Source organism: Nelumbo nucifera, chromosome 4, assembly GCF_055504915.1.
Source record: "Nelumbo nucifera cultivar China Antique chromosome 4, China Antique-T2T, whole genome shotgun sequence".
In the NCBI taxonomy this organism is placed as follows: Eukaryota; Viridiplantae; Streptophyta; class Magnoliopsida; order Proteales; family Nelumbonaceae; genus Nelumbo; species Nelumbo nucifera.
In genome coordinates, this window is record NC_142652.1 from 55,807,717 (window position 1) to 55,834,537 (window position 26,821).

General features: G+C 37.0%; 2 protein-coding genes across 2 annotated transcripts; one reads left to right on the top strand and one right to left on the bottom strand.

Annotated features, from left to right (window-relative positions):
* The first annotated feature begins 2,001 nt into the window (after positions 1–2,001).
* On the top strand, positions 2,002–6,123 carry MDH (malate dehydrogenase). Its single transcript, XM_010276629.3, has 2 exons — positions 2,002–2,175; positions 4,425–6,123. The coding sequence occupies exon 2, from the start codon at positions 4,433–4,435 to the stop codon at positions 5,672–5,674; it is 1,242 nt and encodes a 413-aa protein (XP_010274931.1). The 5' UTR covers positions 2,002–2,175; positions 4,425–4,432; the 3' UTR covers positions 5,675–6,123.
* Positions 6,124–9,061: 2,938 nt separating this feature from the next.
* Positions 9,062–19,606, bottom strand: AGAL2 (alpha-galactosidase 2). Its single transcript, XM_010276657.2, has 15 exons — positions 19,396–19,606; positions 13,908–13,966; positions 13,727–13,783; positions 13,579–13,613; positions 12,868–12,971; positions 12,571–12,646; positions 12,398–12,456; positions 12,206–12,271; positions 11,547–11,630; positions 11,168–11,232; positions 10,996–11,078; positions 10,795–10,885; positions 10,652–10,701; positions 9,612–9,752; positions 9,062–9,394 (listed from the first exon to the last, which is right to left on the bottom strand). Exons 1-15 carry the CDS (start codon positions 19,560–19,562, stop codon positions 9,296–9,298), a joined length of 1,236 nt encoding a protein of 411 aa, XP_010274959.2. The 5' UTR covers positions 19,563–19,606; the 3' UTR covers positions 9,062–9,295.
* Positions 19,607–26,821: the final 7,215 nt, after the last annotated feature.

Below are 26,821 nucleotides of genomic sequence, written 5' to 3' on the forward strand. Positions count from 1 at the left end.
TGGAAAGCGATTCTCCCTTGTTTGAACTCATTACCCTTGATATCCTTTGAGCTTTTTAGATTCTCTACTATCATGCAAAGTGCCAACTAACCGGTTGATAAGGTCTCCTGTTAGTCGTAGCAGAGATTTGGGATCTAATCCTACTTGCACCTAGTTGAGAGATAGGCTACCCCCTGTTGTGTAGCCCTTCAAAGGATATAAAAAAGGATTCTATTCTACCATATATACAATATTATTGTTTGTTGCTTAAAAGGCATAAGCTAAATACTTGCACCTGAGGCTTGTGCTTGTTCTAGAACCAGGAAGAACGGTGGAAAATGCAGTCGATGGAGTGTGATGAAGGACGAAGAACAACCTCATACCTTTACACATGACTTAGATAGTAAATGAAAAAAAGACAAAATATAACATGCGCTTAGCAACCCCAGACCCTCATTTGTTATCTATTCGCACGGTTCATTAAAAATCATGTGTGGATGCTATTATTTCAATGGTCAGAATGCCACGCCACCCAAAACGAACATCCATTCTGCTTTAATATATATAGATAGATTATAGAAGTCTAACGTTCTAGCAAAGAGTTCTAAATAAGCTATTCAAAGAATCTTTAGTGGAGGGTTGTTCGACTTACTAATCAATAGCCGATTTGAAATGCACTGGGACTGGGCCCAGGAAAAAAAAAAGCGAAAGCAAATTGGATGATCTATGATGATAGAAGCTCCAAAATTTTCATTCTATATAATAAAAAGAAGAAAAATGGAAATTGGATGAAAGTGGTTTATAAATCTGAGAATCACTTGCTCCCAACAGTATATATTTAGACAGTGGGGAGCATTTGTAGGTAGGTCTCTTGAGGAAATTAATTAATGAAAACCTTGTTCTAGAATCTAGAGGCACTCAAGCTTTGCCTAATTTTACAAGCTAAACTAGTTGACCTTCACATTCTTTTTCCAAATTTTACTTTAATTTTAAGCTTTCAACCACAAATCTTTTGCAATTTGTGCTTTCTTTATTTATTTATTTATTTTTTATTTTTCTTTATTAGTTTAGCTTGTCTTAAATTCTCAAAATATTCCGTTTGGTTGCTTGCGTGTCTTTATGTTTATTGAGAGTTGGCGAAAAAACAACGTGCAGCAGGATTGAACTGCCCCAAACAATACCTTATGCTTCCCCTTTTAAAGTTCAAATACTGACGTATTGTTATCGTAGATGATATCATGTTTCTGTTTGTATTAAATCTAAATAAAGAAATGATTCTAATCCATCGGTGTCTACGTATCACAACGTCACAGGCACGGTGTGCCTGTGTCACGGATCATGCGTTTTGTTAATTCTAACTTCGAGGTAGTCCATGTGGGCCCACACAACAATGCTCCACGTCTAGTTTTTTACTTTGATTTGGGATATTCAAATATTCGAATCCAACGGCTTTGCCAAGCGTTTCGTTTTACAGGTGAACCGTTCCTGTTCCTCTTTATCACATTCACATCCATTCCAATTGCCAAATCCATGATTACCCACATGCACATCTGGCTATCTGAGCGTGCATTGAGAACATCTCCCGTACTTGCTTGCATTGGGAGATGTTTTCAATGCACGGTTTTGTGAGGCGCAGATGTGATCTTCCACGATTCTAGCTGCTGAGTTTGGATGGCTCGTCACGCCAGCCCCATATCACGGAGATGTTCCCGATGTGCGGCTGCAGTTTTGTAGGGAGCCAACCCGACTCCAGATTGTCCTGACAAAGACAAATATTCCATCGAGATTCCGTATTCTGTCCAGCCTTTGTTGGGCATGTACGTTATTCTTGATACCAGCGATGTCTAGTTTCGGGTTTTCATATCGAGACATTATTCAGTGGGATCATCTCATACGTAAAGCTTCTGGTTGGATACGTGTCTAATTTTTAACAGTTAATTGTCTAGATTTCCGTCTGATAAAGCTCCACGTAATCACCCTACGTGGGGGCTCTATAAAGGCGAGAGATATGACTTCCGATTCCGATTCAGTGCTTTTCGCAATACAAAAGCCTTGAAAGTAGCCGCGACCCACCAGCTTCCAGAGAGAGAGAGAGTTGAGTTGAAGGAGAAGAGAAGAGTGAACGAAGCTGAAGCTCTTCATTGGCTCTCCAGCCGCGGCAGACGGGGCATTAATCAGACATCAATTTGTCTCCAGGTATCAATCAAACCTTAATCTTCCCTCCTCTCTGTGTTTTTGTCTGAGTGTAGATCTGGAGGTGGCTTTGGTGTTTTCTTTGATTTTAGATCTGTTTTCTTTTTTATTCTTTTCATCCTTAACATTCAATGGATCCATGTTCTGGGTATGCTTGATTTTCTTGAATTCAGGCTTTGTTTTGTTCTTCTTGATTTCAGTTGTTCTATCTATCCGGATTAGATATCAGATGTATTGCTTTTCTTTCTTTTCTTGTTTTGTGATTGGGACACGGCATGGAGATATGAAGTGTCGGATTCAAAGACGATTGCAGGGATTATTATGATGGAGAACCCAAGTGCTTGAAGGAAATCGAGATGATTCTGCACTTTGTTTTTTCTCATCTAGTGCCAGGCCGTATTTTCAAGGGTCCTAGGTTTTCCTGATAATGCTCCTTTTTGATTCGAATCATTCAGGATGAGTTGTCTTGGTATTTTATGGTCGGTACTCTTACTAATTTTTAAGATTTCTCTCGGACTCGGGGTAACAGAGCTGTATGCTAGCTTGCAAATGTGGTTTGGCTGGTAAAGGTTCTTTTCAAGTCATTAGCTGCTTTAATTAAGTTCTTGTTTTGAAATTAGGGCCTTTCTTCATGTTTTGGGCATTTCCGAACTTGTCTTCAAAATCTGTTTAGGTTTTCATTTGAATGTTGGTATCCTTTTACCTTTGATTTCAGTCTCCTGTTTCGATATCCTTTTGAACCCTATCTTGGTTATGGTGTAAGGCTCATTTTGGGAAGAGTGCAAATACAAATATGTACAGTCAAAACCATGTATTAGTATTCCTAAGCCATGTGGAAACTGAGCCTATGGTTCAAGTTGCTTTCTTGAAACATTTCTTCTTCTTTATTCTTTCTGTCTCTTTTGTTTCACCTTTTTTGGAGGCTTTAAGTTCTGTGGACTGAGACTGGCTTCATGATTGTTTTCAAATTTGATTGAATAGCTGGACCATTAGTTCTCTTTTCTTCAGGAAGATGCACGACTTAGGATTGTTAAAATAAATGCTTCTGAGAAAGCCTGTAGTAGGACCTAATTCCTGATTTCTCGTCTCTTCTTGCTTGAAATTTGGGTTTTTTATTTGGAGGATAGGTGTTGTAGTTCGGATACGTAGGAAATAATCTATTCTGCCTGTATGTTGAATTATTCATCACAATTTGACTCTTTTTATTTTTTCTTAAGTATGGGTGCTCCAAAAGAATTTGGAGTTTTACCTGACTGTTTCTTAGGTTTGATTAAATGTGTTCCATCCATATATCTATGTTGTGCTGCTAATTTGATTGGTATGGTATGGAAGGTTTTGTATCTTGACAAGTGCAGGATCTGTCATAGATCATTTGTTTTTCTTCTTCGATTTTCCTTTGATCTTGATTCTTAGCTACAGATATGGGTTTAGCGATCTTGGAAAATATTTTGTTTTCTTTTAGCTCTAGAAGTCAATATTCTCTTGTGAGAGGTAAATGTTCCACCCCATGAGTTTAAATAGAGCTGAAATTTTTGTAAAAGAATTAGTGAATGAAATAAATTTTATGAGTATCTTTGCTTCTTTTGTTTGGTTCAGACTCCAAACATTCTTGATGGTGCAAACTCCTTCAAGCTATTGGTTATTGCCTCATAGATTTTCTAGGTGCCGACTCCAAGGTTATTCTATTATATTTTCTTTTCTTATTAGATCTATATACTATTAGATTTGGCATTGCCCCTTCCGCTCAGTTTGGAAAGAGTACAAATACAGATATGTACAATTGTACAGTGCAAAATAAGGTTTAGAAATACAATATACAAAGTTTTCCGTTTTGTACTGTATATATTTGCATTTGTACACTTCCCAAAATGAGCCTTCATTATCAAAATCTGCATTTCAACATTGTGAGTCTTATCTCTATCAAAAACTTGTTTTTTTTTTATATATATATATATACATTCAAGGTCAAATTTATATCAGTGTGAAAGAGTTGGAAGCTATGTTGCCCGAATAGGGTTGGGACATTAGTAGTGTAAAGTTTCAGGAATGAAGTAACAGTAAAATAAAATTGTGGTGTTCAACAGTAGACAGACATAGTATAACACGAAGTGTAGCTTTTCATTTTCATTTTCTCATTTAGTATAACTTGAATGACTTGGATTATGCTTTTTAGTTATAAAGTTTTACTTGAGTATGATCAGATTGGCCAATTGTAGCTTGACCAACATTTTTTTGGCATGTAATGTTATCAGGTTGCAAAATGGCTGCAACAACAGCTTCTACCTTTCTTGTTGGATCAGTTTCTCCATACGGTGCCCAGGCATGCATGGATTCAAAACTCAAGCCATTCAACGTGAAATTCAACTCAGGCAACTGTCTTAGGAGTTTCAGTGGTCTTAAGGCAGAAGCATCTGTAAGTTGTGAAACGGAGACATCCTTCTTTGGCAGAGAAAGTGTGGCTGCTCTTAGGGATTCTTTTGTACCAAGAGCTGTAAAACAAAACCAGAGGAGCATCTGTTGTGTTCGGCCTCAAGCTTCATCCTACAAAGTGGCCATTCTTGGAGCGGCTGGTGGGATTGGTCAACCCCTGTCACTTTTGATCAAGATGTCCCCATTAGTTTCGGCCTTGCATCTTTATGATATTGCAAATGTTAAGGGAGTTGCTGCCGATATCAGCCACTGCAATACTCCTTCTCAGGTGCTTGATTTTACAGGGGCTTCTGAATTGGCCAATTGTTTGAAAGGTGTAGATGTGGTGGTCATACCTGCTGGAGTTCCAAGAAAGCCGGGAATGACCCGTGATGATCTCTTCAATATTAATGCCAGCATTGTGAAATCCTTGGTTGAGGCTGTTGCAGATAACTGTCCAGAAGCTTTCATCCATATCATCAGCAACCCAGTCAATTCTACTGTCCCCATTGCAGCAGAAGTCTTAAAGCAGAAAGGTGTTTATGATCCAAAGAAGTTATTTGGGGTTACAACACTGGATGTAGTTAGGGCAAACACTTTTGTTGCACAGAAGAAGAACCTGAAGCTTATTGATGTAGATGTCCCGGTTGTTGGGGGACATGCAGGGATCACCATCCTTCCACTGCTTTCAAAGACGAAGCCATCTGTAAGTTTCACAAACGAAGAAGTGGAGGAGTTGACTGTAAGGATCCAAAATGCTGGGACAGAAGTGGTAGAGGCCAAGGCAGGTGCTGGGTCTGCCACACTGTCAATGGCATATGCAGCTGCAAGGTTTGTTGAGTCCTCCCTCCGTGCTCTTGACGGGGATGCGGACGTCTATGAATGTGCTTTCATCCAGTCAGAGCTGACTGAGCTGCCATTCTTTGCTTCAAGGGTTAAAATGGGAAAGAAAGGGATCGAAGCTGTGATATCTGCGGACCTGCAGGGACTGACTGAGTATGAGGCCAAGGCTCTGGAGGCACTTAAGCCAGAGTTGAAGGCTAGCATTGAGAAGGGTGTGGCATTTGCCAACAAGCAACCAGTGGCTGCATGAGTTAGACCGTTGGATCTACCTTACATCATTACTATCCAGTGTTAGAATAGAATAACAAGATGGTGGGAAAATTGCTGCAGTTTATCCATCGTGCCGGTGAAGCTGCAGTGTTCTATCCATTCTGTGTATGCTGTGAAAGTGTCTTAGTGGGTCTTTTTACAAGGGGGAAGGGGTTGGGAATAGAAATTTTGTAGGTCTCAAGAGTCAGAGATAGATAGATAGTTGAGGTTCAGTTCAGGTGGAGAGAAGCAGAAAGCTGTGATACCCACACTCTCATGGTGGTAGTCCGGAAATAAAACTGCAGTTGACTTACAGGAGAGAAGAACTTTACCAATTCATTTTTTTTTCTTTACCAAAAGAGATATTTGAACATGCTTCTTTTCTTTATTACCCTGTTGCCTGCATTTGCTTTGATCTACCAAATTTCCCGTTTTATTTTCTGTTGGAAATGCTTGTTTTGCTGTTTACTGTTGGAACTTAAAACATTGATGGGAGTGGTGTGTTCTGGTCGTCCGGCTCGCAGGCACGGGCTCTTAAACCTAAAGCACATAAAGTAGTGGTCATGGTGCTTTTGACAGGTTTGTCTGTCGTTTTTCTGGGGTTCGAGGATAGGCTTTTAGCATCTCTATGCACTGCAGAAGAAAAGCGTTGGAACACTATGCAGTTGCTACGTAGACTTTTTACAGCCCTGCCCAACACCGAATGGCCCATGGTTGAATTCACCTGTAACCAACCAGCTGAACCCACCCCAGCCCGATCCGATTAAATGAAAATGAGAAACCTAGCCCCTCTCGCAACCTTTTTTTTTTTTTTTTAAATTGTCTGATAACTGAGCCCGTTGCAACCTGGGTTTATCATAATCAACCTATCTCACCTTGCCCACCCAACCCAAGTCACCTTGCCCTTCATTGCCTTCTATCACTTTAACTACCTCATTTGGTCATTCTCAAGTTCTTTGGCTAGCGAGAAAGACAAACAATTTGCCTCTTATATGATTGAACTTATGGACCCCTGATTCTAAAAAGTTCATTTCTTCCCATTTCATTGCATTTTTCTTGATACATGATTCTTCATTTTCAGTTTCAGGTTGTTTGTTATTTAATTGTGCCAGCTCAATACAGGTTTCTCGGCACGCGATGCACTTTTGTATTCATACGTGCGAATAATCGGGATTTGCTCCAAATGATAAGCCTCATACCCACCTTGTAGCATCTTCACATGAATTTAAACATATAAATATGGGAGATATTTCTGATCTATGGCTGCAACGTGTGACTTGATGCCTTCTATCACTCCTCGTCGAGCAAACCCGCCACCACGAATAGGACTACCTGACAGAAGAGCTACCTAAACCAGACTACCACGAAAAGGGCTACCAGCACAACACCTCCGGTCCTGGTTTAGTTTTCTTCCATGTCTGGGGGCCTACTTGCACGGCGTGACTACCGATGTGCTTTCCTCTTCATGTATGGTTGTTCCCAGTTTCCTATTCATAAATCATAATACACCACGATTCATTGTTAAGACGGGCCTTCTCCTTGTGAAAGCCCACATCTTTTGCACTGAGAACTGGCTTCCTATCTCATCAACACAACTTTAATGGGAAACTGGCTTCCTTAAGGCTACATTTCTCTCTTATTTTCTATCAAACCTAACACAGCTCAAGGGTTTCGGTTGTACTAGTTTTTCTTGGCTCTACCCTTATAATAAGCACAGGCTTGATTACTGTTCCCACACTATGTGCTCATTGGGTATGGGCCTCAGCACCTGGGTTCGTTCATCTTACAAGATTGGAATTGGGCCACATTTTCCCTCACTATATATATGGTCTCTGCAGCACCCAGGGCATCGTTTAGGGTCTTAATAGATCAAGAGTAAATGGGTTTTGCCCAAGGTTCAAAATATCGATACGCTGGTAGGGGTGTACCAGGCTATATCAGTACTTGCTTTTTTACTTTTTATTTTTTTTTATTTTTTTAAAACCGGTTCAGGGGGGCCGGTTTAAGGCTCCTCCATCCCCTGAACTGGTCAGAACCCCAATACACCCTCTGTAGGGGTGTATCGGGGAGCTTCCAAAACGATACGTATTGACCAATACGGGCCGATACGTGTCGATACTTTGAACCTTGGTTTTGTCCAAACCTAGCCAATCTATAGATTCGGTTTTATTCCTCTGATCACGCCAGAATTGTTGCCCAAACCCACCACAATTAATCTTGGGTTGCTTTCAGGAGGGGACTGGACAGAGTTCAAACTTCATTTTAAGCCATGAAACATGAGTCTTGGTACCAGTATCACAAAATGCATCCTTGAGTTATCAATGTTGCATCCCGGCATGGGTGCATGCAAGGTTTAAAGTATCGATACATACGCTCTGTATTAGGTGTATTGTATTGTATCTTTAGATGGCCAATACACATGTTTACAGGTGTTTTCGGGGACCCATTTTTTTATTAAATATATATAAAATTATACTTAAAACTGAATTTTGAAAAAAAAACTAAGACGACAAAAATTGCATCAGTTAAATACTGATACACTTCTACTGATACAAAGAGGTGTACGGATACTTTGAACCATGGATGCATGTTAAATATTGACATGCAGTAACATTGTTGCTCCATTGTTTTTTCTGCATTAATTCATATTAGACAATCTCTGTTGGAGAACAACTCCAAATTGAGAGTTATTGATCTATCATCATCATCATTATTTAAGCCTTCTTCCAACCATATGGGATTGACTACATGAATCCTGTTTATCAGTTCCATATCCATTGTTAAATTATGTACACTTAAATAATTTCTCATTACTTCCACTGAGTCCTTTTGGTTCCTTACAAAAAAGTCCTTTCCGGTCTGCCCTAGCTCTTCTAGCTCCTTCAACTTGTTACATACCACTTTTTCCGAACAAGTTCTGTAGATGGTCTTCTATGAACACGACTACACAATTTCAATAAACTCTCTCTCATTTTATAACCTATTGGAGCTATTCCAAGATTCCTTTGCATGATGATATCATTTGTTTACTGTTATTGACACCATTATTTATTCATTTTTTTCATAACAAATATTCCCCATTCCATATTTGAATTGCTACAACTACTAAGCTTATTCTCCAATTGAATATTATTTGTTAAGCTGTTTTGGAGCTAAAATCTAGAATCTAGATGGCATGTCCATGCATAAATATGATCATTGTTGTATATGCAATGGAGGTATACATTATTTTTGCAAACTCATTTATAATGAAGAGAACATCTGAATAACACAAAACCCACAGTTTCTCTTATTTTACATTATTTTATTTGCTATGAAATATTTTACCACTCTGGATAGGATTTTTTTTTTCAGCATTCTTGCTGCTATTCTGGGGCAACACTAAAAATAGTTCATGAAATTGATATGTTATATATATTCCATAAAAATGTGATATGATCAGATAAGCTGCATATCCCCTCTTTTATTTTATTTTATTTATTATTTATTTTTCCTTTTTTGGAGGTCAGAGACATCCAAAATTTGTTATTAGGCGCCCACCTTTGCATCAGATTGCTAAACCATCACCTTGACAAATGTGCATCAATAGATGTGCTCAAAGCATGAGTAGAACTCTTTCTTCCTAATGGCGCACTCCACTTGGTGATAGGACATACATTTCACAGCCATGAGACTCAACCTCTGCAGAAATTTTCCCTTGAACTGAAGTCTCAGTTTTATGCTGCATAAGACATACAAAACCAAAGGGTCAGGGCATACCATGATCAAATGGGTAGGTCTAGGTCTGTTCATAAAGCTCAGTTTTGAAGGAGTATAAATACAAATACGTAGAGTGCAAAATCTTGTATTTTGTATTTTTTTTTTATGTATTTGTATTGTACGAATTTGTATTTGACCTTCCAAACTGAGCCTAAGAAGAGATAATTTAGGAATCTCACCTTCCACAAATTGCGAACATCTACAATAGTTGATGAACTAAGGCCAATATCAGACCAAAATACAGTAAGTTCTGCTTTTATAGGCCCTCTATTCCATAATATCACTGCCACCCTGTTACCACTAAGAGGACCTGCCCAAACCTGCAAATTTCCAAGGGTGATTGGTCTTGGCTATGGAATTTTCTGTACACAGAGCCAGAATAAGAAATTCATAGATTTAGCTTAGTGCATGGATAAATCTGGTCTTGCATTGGGTTTGACAATAAGATATGTCCCTTTTGGACCTTTATGGGGCTTTGCCTTAGATGCTTCTGTCCAATGATGAGCTTGAATTTAATCCAAGTAAGCCTGGATAAATGTAATATGAGTCGGGTTTCCTCTGTATAGATTTGAGGGGTAAGGCCTTACGTCCCCCCTCCAAGGTTTTTCTTGATTATGAATAAATTTGCGGTGGCCACCCTTCCACTGGGAGTAAATTTTGGGGTTTAAAAAAAAGTAAAAAAAAAAGGGCAGCCTTACCTCTACACATACAGGGAGGCTGTTTCCAATATTTGAACCTTGGTCATCCAGGTCGCAATGGAACAAGCTAACTGTTGTGACAAGGCCCACCCTCTGAGTTAGGATAAATGTAATAGTAAGGGTGTCAATGGACCGGTTTTGGATTGGACCCTGCCAAACCAAAATCAATTTGGATGGGTTGGACAGACCAGCAAGGCATATTAAATTGGACCAGTCTAGACTTAATGTTCCAAAGTGTTTATTGGATTGGATTGAACCTGGTCCATTAACAATGAATTTATATTGGATTTGGTTGGATTGAGCCAATTTCTGGTCCATAGATAGAAGATAAGAATATAGGTGTCAATGGACCAGGTTTGGGTTAGAGCCAATCTAAATTAAAACAACTTTGAACAGATTGGACGGTCCAAAATATCATTGGATTGGATTGGACATGGTCCATCTGTAATGGGCTCACAGTTTCCCCATTCTACATAGCTATTGAAATAGCATGGGAAGAAAAAAAGTAATGTAAAAGTTACCTCCAACTCTCCATCCTTCTTAACCTTTTTCCCTTGAACTCCAAGTTTATCTGTTCAAACCAGTTTCTTATAAGATAAATCCACCTCAATAATTTAATGTGGGTGTGTGGATTCAGTTCATTCAAGAATTTGTTAAACAATACCTTGATTTACATCAATAACTTCTTTGTTGCTAAGAATTTCAAAGGTTGCATTGTCCATGGATCGGATGTCACATCCAATCAACAATGGAGCCTGTACATGTATAGCAAGTTAGCAACAGATGAAACTAACTGGACCATCATCTGCAGAGAGATTAACAGAACTATTCATGTATAGAAAACAATAAAAGCCTAAAGGGGTACCTTAATTAGTGCCCATATGCTGAAGTGTGACCGGTATTCCTCTGTGGTCATGCCACCATTTCCTACTTCAAGCATGTCAGGATCTGATCCAAAGCAGCTCACCAAGTGAGATATCTTGGAGTTCTTCACAGCAATTTAAGAAAAAAATTGTACACAATTGAGCTAACTTTACCATTCCAACCACCAGGTCCAGCATAAGATGCCCACTTATCATTTAGATCTGCACGAGTTGCCATACTGACCATAGAAGTAACATCAGCTTCTTGCAACAGGGAAATAAACTTGACCATGTAAAATGCATTTCAGTAAGGAGGGTAGCTTTGGATTTATGGAATCACGAGGCTTCCTTTTGGAAAGAGAAACATAGATACCCTAAATTGCATATCTCATAGGTATTTTTCTTTCATCTCCTAAGATGGGGGGTGTAGGTTTATTGTCTAAAAACATTGGTTTGAAATGCCATTTTGCCAATGCTACTCCAATAAAGCCATCAGGGTAGCATAGCTAGAGATTCATTTTACAAAGAGATATGGGTATATCATAAATTTTACCTTCCCCAACTATCCACAATATCATCTGTTGTTCTCCAACTATTTCCTAGACCAGGTGCCCATGTTGCAGGGTCTTCCTCTCCCCTGGAATCACAAACCCAGTAAATTTAATGAAAACAGAATTGTAGATATTGACAAGTTAAAAATCCATAACAAAGAGAGAATTTTCTTTATATTCAATTGTTTAGAGTTTAGACTGTTTGCAATAAGGACTGAATTGATATCTTTTTAAGTGAACTTATCTGTAAGTGCACTAGTTGCATGGGCTTATATGATAATTTCAGAAGTGACAGTTTTGAGCATATTCTTATTCCAAAAGCTTTAAGTTGTAGCATTATATGAGTTTTATTTCCATGATGTTCTTCTGTACTTAGTGCTTGCACAAGCAAGATTCCTTTATGAATGAAATAGATCAGATGGACAAAATTTTCCAGTGAAACCTTGAATTTTTTTATACATACATTATTCCTACTAAACAGAATCACGAAGAGGTTTTATCATGGTTACCAATTGATGAGAATGAATTCTAATTTGGTTTTCCTTAGGCTCAGATCGGAAGGAGTGAAAATACAAATACGTAGAGTGCAAAACCTTGTATTATTTTGTATGTGTTTGTACTCTTTCCAAACTGAGATTTTCAGACTTGAAAATTTACCTACCATTCACACAGCGAGAAAAATATAGGCCTTCCTGTCTCCAGTAATGCTTTACTCATCTTAGGGAACCTATTTCACATAATAAGAAAACAGTCCAAGAGTAAATAGAAAGACTGGTTCTTTGAATAACTGATGAAGGGTGACTGAACTTGAATGGACAGATAACACATTGATCACTATCACACTGTTGGTTACCTCTCCCTTGGGCTTGTACCACTGTTATCACAGTTATCATATTTCAAATAGTCAACTCCCTACATGAAAAGAGTTAAAAACAGAAGGTAAATTAATCACTTCTAGATGGATTTCATCTGAGGCATTATAACTAATCTCAGAAGCAATCTTTACATAAAAACAGTCAAGCATACCCATAATGCAAATGTTTTTGCATCTTGTTCTTCATATCCCAGTGATCCAGGCATTGACTGACTGCAAGTAGTAGTCCTGAAAAAATATAAAACGGAAATGCTCAGCTCCTTGAAAAACACGAGTCCATTACGAATGGACCAAGTCCAATCCGATCCGATCCGATGAATACTATGGACCATTTTGGATCAGTCCAATTCAATGTTTGGACCGCCCAATCTGATTTGCCCTATAACAGGCAATGTGATTTGAATATAAGCAGTTGATACTGAAAGCTGGTTTAAGCACAAGAATGATACCCAGCATTTGAATAAAGTCCAAACTTTAGCCCTTTTTTATGGACGTAATCTGCTAAAGCCCTTATGCCTGAGGGAAATGTTGAAGCTTTAGGAACCAGATTCCCCTGCCAAAATCCAAATTTCCAACACAAATCAACATAAATTGCAAAGAAAATCCAACAATGAAAAAGGACTAGGACTTAATGTTGATGCATCATGGACATTTGAAAATCTTGCCATGTAATGAAATAAATTGGACATTCTGTTCATCAAGCTTAAGTAATACAAACGGGATTTTCTACCGTGAATTGCAGCCGCACATCTCTATTATGAATTGAGAGATGTGTGGCTGCAATTCACGGCAGATAGAGAGTGGGTAGGAAAAGTGAGTAGGAAATCTGGGTTCCAAGCAATATGCCTATGCTCTTCCGGGCCTGTTTGTTTTTCGGAAATCTACTTTCCCAAGTAAGTAATTTATCCATGCTCTTTTTTGTTGAATTTACTTGGATAAATTTATCTTGTGGGGGCATTTTTGATCATTTCAGTCTCCACGAAAATAAATTTTGCTGTGGATCTCATATGTTTCTAAAATAAGAACATAGATAAGTTGGTCAATGGGATTCCTTCAAAATACCAAAAACAAACTGGGCCTGGGTGTATTCCTTCGTAAGTGAAGAGAATAAAAGAAGAGTGGAAAGAAATTAAAGAAAACGGCATAGAGAGTAGGTGTACCATAGAGTCTCTATTGAGTTCAGCCCAGCAATCATCTGATGCAATCAACAGTGGAAGAAAAAAAATAGGACAACTAAACGTTAGCATCACTGAATTATTGATCACCATGAAAAGATAATAGTCTAGAAGGCATAATTTGATACCGTACCGATATTAATATATTCATATCCCACTTTTGAAAGCCCAGTTGAGACCATGGCATCCGCTGTAGAACCAGTTTGAATGAATTCATGAATAAAGTTAAATAAATGCAGTAGAAATTTATCTCTTTCTATTATTTTTAGAAAACTGTACTGTAGTTATTCTTTTTTATATATGGGTAAAATTACCTGTTTCTCTAATCAATTTCTCATCAACATCACAATGGAAGTGGTTCCAGGTGTTCCATCTGATGACCAAAACCACACAAATTAGTTGGAAATGCTAAGAAGAACACCCTTCCCTCCCTCCCCAGGGAAAAAAACAGAAAAATTAATGAGATTTATATTAATAGAATTTTAAATTATGGCAAAATCTATGGTGCATGAACTGCATGATGAAACTAGTGATAAAACCATACTGCACAGCTGATATCTTTAACGTTGATTGAAGTATTGATGATAAATACATTTTGTAAATAACAATTAATGAAATCTTAATTTAATATATCACAGATATTTTTTAATGTATTATAATTGCAATTTTTAAATTATTTGTCTAATTTTTTAATGAAAGTATTCCCACTCAGCTTGTGAGTGGGAGCTGCTTGGGTTGCCATTAATGGAAGTGTTCAGCTCAGTTTGACTAGTATCATCATTTACAGTTGCAGCCTAACTTTTCAATAAAAAAATTGGGTACAATTACTAGAGCCTGACCTTCACATATATGGATCAACTTTTCTCAATTATGAGTAATTAATTGTAAAGAGGATCCACAATTCACAACCCGTTTCACATTCATTAATGAACCCAACTGCCTCAACTGTAATATGTGATTGGAACCGATGCAATATTTTCCCACCATTCAGTTGGGCACATCGATCCCAACTTTGATTTAAGTCCAACTGGGTGTTTGTACCCTGGTATCTTTAGTCACAATGTTTGAATTTAATTTGTATTAATATAAATATATGGGGGGTGAAAATAAGAAAGCTGCAAATTTTGATATCTTTTTTTTTTTTGCTTCGAGTTATATTTTGTTTTTATTTAAATTTTAGTTTATTTCATCTGCACCGCAAATAAATGAAATAAAATTAACCAAATTAAACCAAAATTTGTACTCTACTCATTTATACTTTCATACTTTTGCATCAATATAAAGGAACTTCCACTAACTAATTCATAATGCTGCATTTGGAAATGATGCAAATGGAGTGTAAATCTCAGTTCAAAATAAATTTACATTCTAGTTCAATTTTGCCTGAAAACACATTTTTCAATGTATATTTACATCCATAATGAGATGTAAAAGTACAGTAATAAAAAAAAAATAAATTTACATTCAAGTGGACTTTTGATAAAAAAAAGACATATTTTATTGAAATTCGTGTTTACATCCATTACAACTAAACGTTTGTTTGGTAAAAAGATAAATTTGTCAACTCAATTTTACAATTTATATAACCCGTTTTACACTCTACATATTTGCATTTACATTTATTTGTATCATATGCAAACACAGTGGAATGGTTTCAAATACATGTGTGCCCTTGAGCATATTAACAAATGAAATTTATACAAATGCTTCTATACTGCAATTGTGAATCGGTTGGATTTTATGAGCCACTTCAACCCAAAATCCAATTAAGACTGACATGGCCCGACCCTAACCTGATGGGTCGGTTCAATATGGGTTTCACTTAACCCGATCCATGATATGGGTATTTAAAAAATAGGGGGTTTGTGTTTCAAAAGAGTTAATAATTTAATACCCTTTTTTTAGTTAAATAAGGTTAAGACTCCCATTTTCTGATTTTCATCATAAATAAGATTCCATTCTCAAATATATGGCACAGAATAAAATAAATAAAAGTGTGACCCATGCATGTCCACCTAAAGAAGGAAAAGAAGACAAATGGAGGGTGATAAGTTTTAGTCAACATAGGTTGTGTTGCGCCTCGTTGACACTATCGTTTTCAAAAAAAAAAAAAAAAACTGGATCTGTCCGGAACCAGAACCAAATGGCTCCATGTTTTCAAAATCAGAGTAGACCGGATGGTTGGATTGGAAAAACCGAAAATCGGTCAGGTGATCAGTTTCATTTTACCCAGAACATTTTATTTTGTCAAAAACCATTGATTTAGTCAGCAAACAGCTGATCTAGGCAGTCAAACCATTCAAACCGTTTGAATCATCCAACAGTGTTAGCCGTTTTTTGTTTTTTTTGGATCATCTATTCGGTTTAAATGCTCAGACCATTCAACCCGAGAACCAGACCCCTGACCACTTCGTCGTCCGGTTCAATTTTAAAAACCTTAGATGGCTCAAATGGAAAACCAATCAACAAGACCAAATAAGAAAATACGGGTGTAAATCAGGTTGGCCCAAATTAACATTTTACACTAGTTCGATCGGATTCGGGCCTATACAAATCTTGACAAAAGTCTAACTTTGGCCTGTCCAAGTTTCACCCTAAAAAAAGGTAAATAAATAAAAGGAGTATGAAAATATACACTAAATTCAATCCGATTATTTCAAATTTAAGTTGATTTAGTGTATAAATTAAATACATAATCATACAAAGTTTATCATTAATAAACTCATTATTTCATATTTATATAAATTTGTTTTTATGTATGACTAAAAAAGTAATTACTTTATGCTCAATTTGGGAAAAGTGAAAAATCCAATCTAAGGATTTTTGGTAGGCCTAATGAACTTGGATGTAGCTAGATCTAATCTGAATCTAATCACGTTACGGCCCTATTTTTTAATTTGTGTGTAGGTAAATCGAACTTTTTTTATTCTGTGGTTCAGCTAAAAAATAACTTTTTTTTTTGGTTAAGATTTTTTAGTAGTTTCTTCAAAGCAGTTCAGTGAAAGCTTTTCAATCAAAGCTTCAGCCTTTCCAAACAGGCCCTAAATCATTCAAACAAACCACTTGATCGGATTATTCCCTGTTGCTATACTCATAAGATAGGACTCACTGTGCTCACCATGTGTGCCTACCTAAGGGTGTCAATGGATCAGTTTTGAATTGAACCCTGTCCAATCCAAAATTAATTTAGACGGATTGGATGAACCAACAAGACATATTGGATTGGATCAATCCAGTCCAAAATATTTATTAGATTGGAGTGAACCTGGTCCGTCTATAACAAATTTATATTAGATTGGGTTGTTGGGTTAAGCCAATATCTAGTTTATTGATATAAGATAAGAATATATGTGTTAATGAACTGGGTTTGGGTTGAAACCAATCTAAATCAAAATGCATTTGAACAGATTGGACTGGATCGGTCCAAAGCATTCACCGGATTGGATTGAACCTGGTCCATTTATAATGGACTCACAATGGACTGAATTGGATTGGACAAAATTCAGTCCAATTAACACCCCAGCCTACCTGATCCGGACTGTTCATAAGAGTGACATTAACATTACACTACTATTACATAATCATTAAAGTTACTAAGACTGCAGCACTCATCCACTCAGAAGGAGATTGGCTTTACTGAGAAAAAAAAAGAGCATTGAACTCTTTCTTTATTATTGGGCAAAAACCTCCTTTCTGTCCATATAAAAAGAAAGGAAAGAACAATTACTAAACTAGAGCTGCAAAAAGATCGAACCAGATCGGACATAGATTGATTTAAATTTGATTGGTTCACATTTGAATTTGGGGTAAATTGTTGAAATCTCTCTTGAAGTTTGGTAATTGCAATCGTCTCCCCTGAATTTTTTGACATAGTTGTAAGTAAATCCTTTTTGTCAGAATCTTCCAAAAAGAGGCATGAAAATGTCTGAAATACTTGTACAGTTATTATTGAGGTTAATTTCTACAGAAAAAATACAAACTTTATGAAAACAAGAAGAAAAGAGAATTTAAAGTTGTATCTTTACCTTTGAGTGGTTGATATGAAGGGCAAATTTAGAAATTAAATTAATTTCAGAAAAAAGATTGGAGGGGTTTGAGGCAAATTTGGTCAAAGTTATTGTATGAGTATTTTGGAGAGGCAACTATGTCATAAAGTTCAGGAGAGGTAATTGCAATTACCAAACTTTAGGAGAGGCTTCAATAACAACAAAAAACTTCAAGAGTGGTTTCAGCAATTTACCCTTGATTTTAAAATGCATTTCATCAATGAATTTATATGGGAATCTGAAATGCAATCAAATATTGAATATTATAAAAATCTAAAGTAAAATGATCAAAATAGTATATAGTGTTAAAGAAGTGAATTAAAAATGACTTTGATATTATATTTTTATTTTGTGGACAAAATTAATTGAAAATTACTTATAAAAAACTTAGTAAAAGGGCTACAGGGGGCTGAGTACATGAGTCCTATTTTGGTATTCCGTTTTCTTTAATATTATAACCATTGTTAAAAAAAGATAACATTTAAATCAATTTTACAAATAGATATAATATAAATTTTAAATATTAAATCAAAACAAATTGGATTATATTGGATTCAATTATAAATGAATCGAATTCAAATTCAGACAATGGAATAGTACTGTTTGGAGCCCTATACCAAACGTCTCCAAACCACTTCTCCTTTTGCTAACTGAAAAAGCTTAAACATTTAAAAACCACACTGCCAAGCAAAGCCAAAATGGGAAACCCTATAAGCTTGATAAGAAGGAAAAAGGGATACATTAATCTCTCACTTAGCATTATTTATTGACAAATGACAACCACCGACGAACTCACAATTTTCCTATTTTCTTCTTTTGCAATGAAAATGACCACCCAACCACAGACAACACTATAATTTCCTCCTTAAAAGATTATTCACAAATAATGTTTCCTGATATAGTCAAATTGGGTTTCTTACTTTCTTTGTAAACGTTGAAAACACTTCTGCCTCTAATTACGGACAGATTCCATGAACAATAAATGGTTGTTCTTTTATCCTAATAAGAATGTATATATTGAGGCTGTATTTGGTTGCAATGCAAATAAATTTGTAGTGATGCAAAACTATGACAATGCAAATGATTTGGGTGTAAATTCTGATCTATTTTTGCTTCAAAATTTAGTTTATCTTGTTTAAGTAAACTAAGACATGAAGCAGAATAAAGTAAAGGGATTTTTGGACTGTAATCCCCCTCAGAAATTTTTTTGCAGCCCCCTCCTATTCTATTAGTAAACCCCCCTATAAACCACATCCTACCTGTGAATTTGGCATCAATCCATGGGCAGGATTCAGTTCACCCCTAGGAAATCTTAGCTCCACCTAAGGGTGGACTGAATCATAAAAACCCCTAAAATAAAACCCAAAACAAAATTAAATGAGAATTTGAATTTTTTTTTTCATTTGCATTAGTACGAATAAAATTGCACTGCAAACAAACACAGCCTAAATTTCAAATTACTTTATGATTATTATTGGGAGGGCCATTCCTGGGTGCAGTGGTAAAATCTCAGGCTGATGGCAAGAATAACAACACATGGTCGAATCTGAGATCATCCATCCAAGATTTTCAGGAAAAAATAAATTAAACTTTGACTGAAATAAATCATTAAATCCATAGGATATATTTTTTTATGTTACATGGGTAGATCCGAAACCGAAATCTCACACAAATTTATCAGCATTCTGATTAGAACCGTGGCAGAATTCAGTGTACGCAGACAGAAGAAAAGAGAACAATGGAAAAGTTTAATTACCCCATCTGAGGTGTGAGACCAATGCCATTATCCATCAGCTTCCTTTTTATCTCCTCTCTTTGTCCAAGGTTACTTACAGGAGCTGCTCCAGCAGTGACAATGGCTATGAAGAAGAGGAAAATGCAGACCAGCCTAGGGAAAGCGAAGACTGATGGAGCCATGGCCATGAAAGGCAAAAGTAAGGAAGGAGAGAGAGAGAGAGAGAGAGATGTGAGGATTCTAATGCTTGTTGCTATTATATAGAGAATGTGGGTGGAGGAAAGAGAGATTTTCAATGGGTGGGGTGGTGGAGTCTTAACAGTGCTTCTGTTCAAAGCCTTTGTATGTCATTAATTTAATTGTTTTTTTTTGGATGGTTCATGGTTGATGAGAAAACCAACAAAGAAATACTTCATTTTTGGGCAAGCTGGGATTTGAGAATAGAGACCCTCTCTTGCAAGTTATATTGTCTCATAGTAGTCAAGTAACATCCTTCACCCAGAAGACGGATATATGTGACTTCTCTCCCTCTCACTCTTTACACCACATGTACACCACAAATATTCATTCAATGAACATATGGAATTACATGGATAACTTAAATATAATTTAGGATGTAGTTAGGGGGGTGTGCTAAAATGAATGTTTTTATTTTTTATTTTTTCTAAAACAAAAAACAATTGCCATGTCAGCAAAAACACCTAGCCCAAGACCCCTCAAATGGGTGCAATTTTCTGGGCGGTGTCATTTTGATCTGATAAACTTAGATTTGGTTTGATAGAAAATAAGAAAGAAACAGAAAGTTAGGGGAAGTTCTTAAGAAATTTTGTGAAGTTACTTAATAACTTTTTCTCAATTTTTATTTTCCTCATATTTTCTATTAAACCAAACACAGCCTGTTCAAACTTGCAGAATGACAGCCTCTCCGCATTGTGAATAGCAATGGGTAGGACTAGCTAGCAATTGGTGGGTTTGGGTTGGATTGAGTTTGAACCCAATCCATTTAACCCACCAACCCGTTAATGACCCATTTAAATAAAATTAAATGGTTTCAATCCAAACCCACCATGGACCATGTAGTTTTATGAAACTTGCTTAGAAGTAAAAATCAATTCAATTTTGTCAACATGGTTAGATATTGTTTAATGATTAAAATGCTTGTCTTACATAACTATATTCTAGGTTCAAATCATATCACCTACACATAATATACCATTTGAACAAATGACTTTAGAGAGAGCACAACAGATAGGTCAATCCTTTCTAGCCTATAAAGGCAGCTAAGTTGCATGGGAATTATTTGAAACATAAGATAGTGACATACATAGACAGGCCTCTAACACTTGGTGCCTTTGTAAGTCCAAAGCAAGATTGGTTATATCTATTTTAGGTGTTTGCATGTTACCTATATATTCAGATTGTAGTTCTAGAGGTGTTTTTGATTTAAGGCGAATGAACAACCTAGGTCCTTGGCTGCGGGTTGAGACACCACCCTTCAGGGAGTATTGACATGCATCATTTGATTTTTGAAATGGAAGAATAAAGAGAAGACAGGAATCTGAACAAAGAAGACAAAAGGGAAGAAGAAGAGAGAAGGTGCTTGAACTCCTGCCATGGAAGCCCTAGAGGCAGAAGGTGGGAAATGGATCGATCACTCCTCGAAGTCAGTTAGTTAGAAGGTCATAATTAATTGTAGAAAGCTTAGTGATAATGTGGGCCAATCCCTCATAGCTCTAGAGGGTTAGATAGTATTGGGGCTGAGGAACACCGAACACCTAGAGGGAGAGTCCTAATCGTGAAGATTTGCAACAACAGGTGGAGAGTATTTTAAGTTAGTTTAGAAGGGAAATAGGACCTCTCCTAGTTAGTGGACCTCAGTTAGGTTTGTTCTCTTCTTCCCTAGGACTCCTACCGAGCAATAGGACTAGATCCTCGATTAACCTGAATGCTGGCATGAGTTCCTAGTTAGGTGGCAATGTGGGTCAGACCCTCGGGTCGGGTTATTCTAGGAGTAGGGGCTCAGGTTTGGGTTTGGGTCCAAAAGGACCTAAGCGACTTTTTGAGGAAGAGGATTTGGACCTTTGGGGTCAAAAAGTGGAGAACCCCAAGATAACCATCCACATGGAGTGGAGCGTGAGGTGTTAATAGGAAAATGATTTCAAATAATTTTGATCATATTTTTATGAAAACTAAAGTCCTGACTCAAAAGATAAATTAGATCCAAAGGCAAACCAAATACTGAATCGGACAATGAATTGGTCAAAGGTCCGGTTCTTGGGTCGAACGGTCCGACTGTTCGAACTGAATAAACGACCCGTTCTAACAAAAAAATGAAAAAATTGCCAAAATCGTTGAACAGTTTGACCACCTGGGTCAGCAGTTTGTTGAACAAATCAACGGTTTTTGATGAAATAACAATTCTAGGGTAAAACGGAACTAGTCACCTAGTTTTTCCGATCCGACCGTTCAGTCCGATCCAGTTTTGAAAACCATGCTCAAACCTAGACCAATTTCCCCCTAATGGATTGATTTGTTTTTGAAATCGGGGATTGATCTAAGAGTTGTGGATAAGTCGAATAGATATATCATAACCAAAATCCGGGGCACTTATAGTTTTTTATTTGTGTTTATAGAGAACCTAACAAAAGATGGAAAGTTTCATTCTGGAGAGAGCTTTCTTAGTTATTCTAGAATTGCATGGAATAGTAGGAAAATGCTGTGTGATTCTAGGAGATTTAAATGTGGATTCCAACATTACTTGTGATGAAATGGTAAAGGACAATAAAGTATATGTTTGGCATCGATGATGCAGATACAACACTGTTTTTTCAGAAAACTGTGCTGCTGATGTGTGGATTGGAAGTACTATTTTTTGAGAAAATGGTGTTTTTTTTTTGTTTGGAAACGTTGCTGCTAGGTAGGACATTTCCTAGAGTAACAACAACATTTTCTCTTTGGTACCAATGCTCCAGGAAACGTTTTCAGCATTGGTACTTATTATCCAGTGCCACCTCATGTCCCTGTCATTTTCACCTCATGTCCCTGTTGGCAACAACAAGCTACAACTTCAGAAAATGCCAAATTCAGCGTTGCTCCAAGCCACGCCTTCCTGATTTTCAAGGCATGGCTTGGAGAACCATTTTTTTTTATGGAAAAACGGTTTCAAACAAACAAGTGTTCCTTGGAGCACCGTTTTTTCTAACATGGCGTTGATGTGTCACCGTTTTCTGGAGCAACGACATTGATACCAAACAGACGCAAAGTTAGTGGAGGTCATAGAATTTCGTTACTATTTCAAAGGTTTACCTAGTCAAATGGTCAACAAGGTTTAGGAAGAGTGAAAAATTGGGTAGAATCTATGGAGGCACTCCAAATACTTAGCAATATTCAAGGATGAATAGGACTGAGATGGGGATCAGATCATAAATTGATTCAAGTGTCAATAAATCCTTCATCCAGACTTAGACCTAAACTGCTTAGTTTCCTACGGAGCTGGCTTATGGAAGAGAAAAGGTTTCAAAATCACTAAAAGGGGTTGGAAAAAAGAAGTTCAAGGTATAAGTGTTTAAGAATTGTCACTGTAATGGGATAGAGTGAAGGATCAATTGAAATAGATGGCAAAAAATCATTTTAAGTGGGAAAAATAGGAAAAACTTTGTGCTCTAAAAGCATAGGGGCCGGTGGGATTTAGGAGAATGGACCTCTTAAACAAAGCTTTAATTTGCAAGTTGACTTGGAGTTTTTTATCAGAAAATAATACCTTATGTGTGTTAGAGAATATCAATGAATATCAACCTATTCAAGGACCTCACCTAACAGGCCATACCTTATGTTGAAACTTAATTAATTGTAATGAGGGTAATGAGGATCGAACATTAGACCATTTGATCAAAGTAGCTCTGATACTATGTTAAATAACCATTAAACCTAAAAGCTTAAGCTGATAGGTGAGGTCCTTGAGTACCTTGATATTCTCTAACAATGTGTCTAGATTTTAAAGGATAATACTTGGAAAGAAATGAAAGGATCCCAAGAAAGATCCCAACTTCTACTTCTCCCATTTAGAAGATATTGGAAAAAGAATTACAACTTTTATTTTCTTCATTAGAGGTTTGGTGATCAAGAAATTCTCATTTGAATGCTTAGAATGTTCCCTGGATCATTTTGGATAATGAGTTGAGATGTCCAATGGGCCCTGCACCTTACAAATGGAGAAACCTCTAGATCAAGGATCTTGTGAATAAGGACATGAGGGCTTGAAACTATCCTTTATTAACTGTTACTATGTTCAAGTTATTGTTACAACTCGCCTTTTTAATAGGGCCCTACACAAAATGAATTAGGCTGGAAATTCAAAAGGTGATTTTTTTTTTAATAAGGAATTTTTATAATTCTACTTGAAGATAAAATAATGAAGTTTTGGATAACAATATCTAGACCCTTATAAAGTACTATGGAAACTTAAAATTCCCCCAAACAGATGATAACCGGCAATTTTGCAATAGTGAAAAGGAAAGAATTGCCATTTGTTTGTGCATTATCCTCTTGTAAGAGCTTTACTTTTTTTTAGTCAAAGTCTTTTAGTTCATTTCCTTTTGCTAGAATATTTTAGAGTTCTCTAACTGTTGCATCTATCATTCTTTTATGCTAGTTGGCATTCACACTCCACTTGCATAAGCAAGTGGCTTAGTCAGTTGTACTACGTATATATATATATACATTTGTTTGAGAGATTGGAATAACTTAATCCAATATCCATTTATTTTTCATGGTAGTAGAGCCACAAGCGATCAACAAGGGCTCATCATTTTACTCCGATTAACCAGAAACGCATACCTTTGTAGTTGATAATAAAGATTATAATTGTGCTAGTTTGAAATTCTTGAACATAGATGATCAGCCATCTAGTCTGGTTATATCTTTGCCCATTGCTGACTTCGCTAATAACCTCATATCAGGCCAAATCAACCATCCATGTGTTGATAATGTTAATGGCATAGACTTGATCCATGTTGACAGTGTTCATGAAACTACTAACATATAAGGCCCACCCATACTAGCTATGGCAATTCATAACACTCATGAGAACCATAATACTCACCCCACACGTGTTTAGAGACCTTTGGCCCATCTAGCTGATTATGATTCTCCAACCATCCACATTAATGGTGAGCATGAGTTGGTTCGGTTCAGTTCCATGGTAAAACCTGAAGCCTACTTTGTGAAGGTCGATTTTAGGGTTGGTCCTGGCCTTGGTGGTTCTGGGGTCGGTTCTAAGGTATATTTATGGAATCTGTTCTTTCTTTACTCCCTCCTTCAAAAAAAAAAAAAACAAAATGAAACATGTCCTTTAAAAACTTAATTTTCAATAATGATAATATATCGTTTAAAACTTATATTATCTTTATTGATTAAATTGTGTAATTTAATATGTATATTATCATAATATACTAATATATGGTACAAAATATGTCATCATAATTTAAATTTTGTAAATGTTACCTTTTACATTATTTATTATACACATTCAAATATTAAATGAAAACAAATGATTAAGTCACTTAAGTAATTCAATGGTAAAGTGAGGGCATGATTTTTCTAACCATGAGTGCTTGGGTTCAAATCTTCACATCCTTAAAAATATTTTGGGGTTTATTTTAAGGCAAGTTTGGTTCCACAAAGGCCAACTAAGGCCAGTTCCACTAAGAATTTGGAACCAAACCCTACTCTATAATAGATTTGGTAGGGTTGATTCAAGGATAGTTCGAGGTCATCCATTCAATTTTGGGTAGAACCTGAAGGGATGAGAGGTCATCATATGGATGGCCGAACCCTGCAGGAAGGTTGGGCGAAATTTCAAAAATTTCTCTCTCCCATGTGGGAATCACATTCCCTATTTTAGAAAATTGCATTTTCAAGGATTAATCTTGAAATCAAACCGGACCAAATTTGAAACCAAAAGGGAGTAGAGGGATAAACCTGATACGAAGTAATAGTAAACCCACAATGAAGGTGTTCACGCCCAAGGAAAAGACTAAAGACTGCTTCCACCGAAGATGACACGATGCGAGGTGAAGCAGAATCAGTAGGATGATTTTTCAGTAAGAACCGAATTCTTCAACAAGAATATGATGGAGGGCTGGTGAGCACGACTTCAGATTGCCTCTTCTAGCAAAAGGCAATATCAAGAACTGGTCTTGATCACTCCCATTGGTGGAGATCGAACTGGGTAGGGCGGCAAGAGTAGGAAAGAATAAGAGTAGAAGATAGTGCAGTCAAACTGTATTGTCTCTCTCTGTAATTCTACAGATTGTTAGATGATCTGGAGGTTCGCCCTGCTCTTCTATTTATAGCCTTAAAGAGAGGATCTCCTAATCCCATTAGGAGTTTCCTAATCCAAATCTCTTATTTGGATCTGGACTCTCTTTAAGAGATAAGGATAATCCCTTATCTTATCTGCATAAAAAAAATAGCATTCCTAATCTAATTAGGAGTTTTCTGATCCAAATCTTTATTTGGATCTAGACTTTTTGAGTGGATAGGGACAACCCCTTATCCTATCAGCTGATCCAAATCCCAGAACCGCCCCCTTTTAATTAATCTTATTAAGCCAGTATGATTTGGGCTTTAGGCCCATTAAGTCCATGTGCTCACTAGCTTCTTAGTCTGCTGCCTAGTTGGCTATCATTGTATGGCGTGGAACCCAAACATTGATCTACACATCAGCCACATGGGTTCAGCCCAGCCTTTGTCACAAGGCTTGGCCAAATTCACTGTAGGAGACAGTGAACCCCTGAGTCCATCACCATGGGTTCTTAATGGGCCTAACATTTACACTAAATGGTCCTTGGGTCAAGCCATCTTATAAAAACCCAAGGACTGTGGGCAGATGCAAGATTAGCCCATCAGATATTACCTTCAATGGTTTTACACTTAACCTCTTAGCCCATAATGATCAAACACTACCTAACAAGAGAGGACCTCTCCCTCGGCTGCAAGGTACAGTGCTGCACTCTCTACTCACATGGATCCCGGGAATTAAAACATTTTACAAACATTTTGAAACCATAATATATATATACTATATCTCTATATAAATATATTTTGCAAAACAATTTTCAATGGTTGAAATCGACTGCCGGCAATTTTGGTTTCCATCAGAGAGAGTGCATCCCCGATCATTCACTTTGTTCGACAAAGGGGCTGATCCTGTCACTATGATCACCCACTCAGATGAATTCTCGGACTGCCCAACATACCCAAGTTTTGACCCCCTCTAAGGATCTCACTGATTGGCATATCAAAGACAGCCCAATCCGACACCCAATGCAATACCATAATCGAGTCTAGGGGTCAGGTGTAACATTCTAGTTTTGCCCATCTATCTCCAAGGTCCAGGGCAATACTGGAATTTTGGTCCGGTTCAGGGTTTCAAGAAAACCCACAC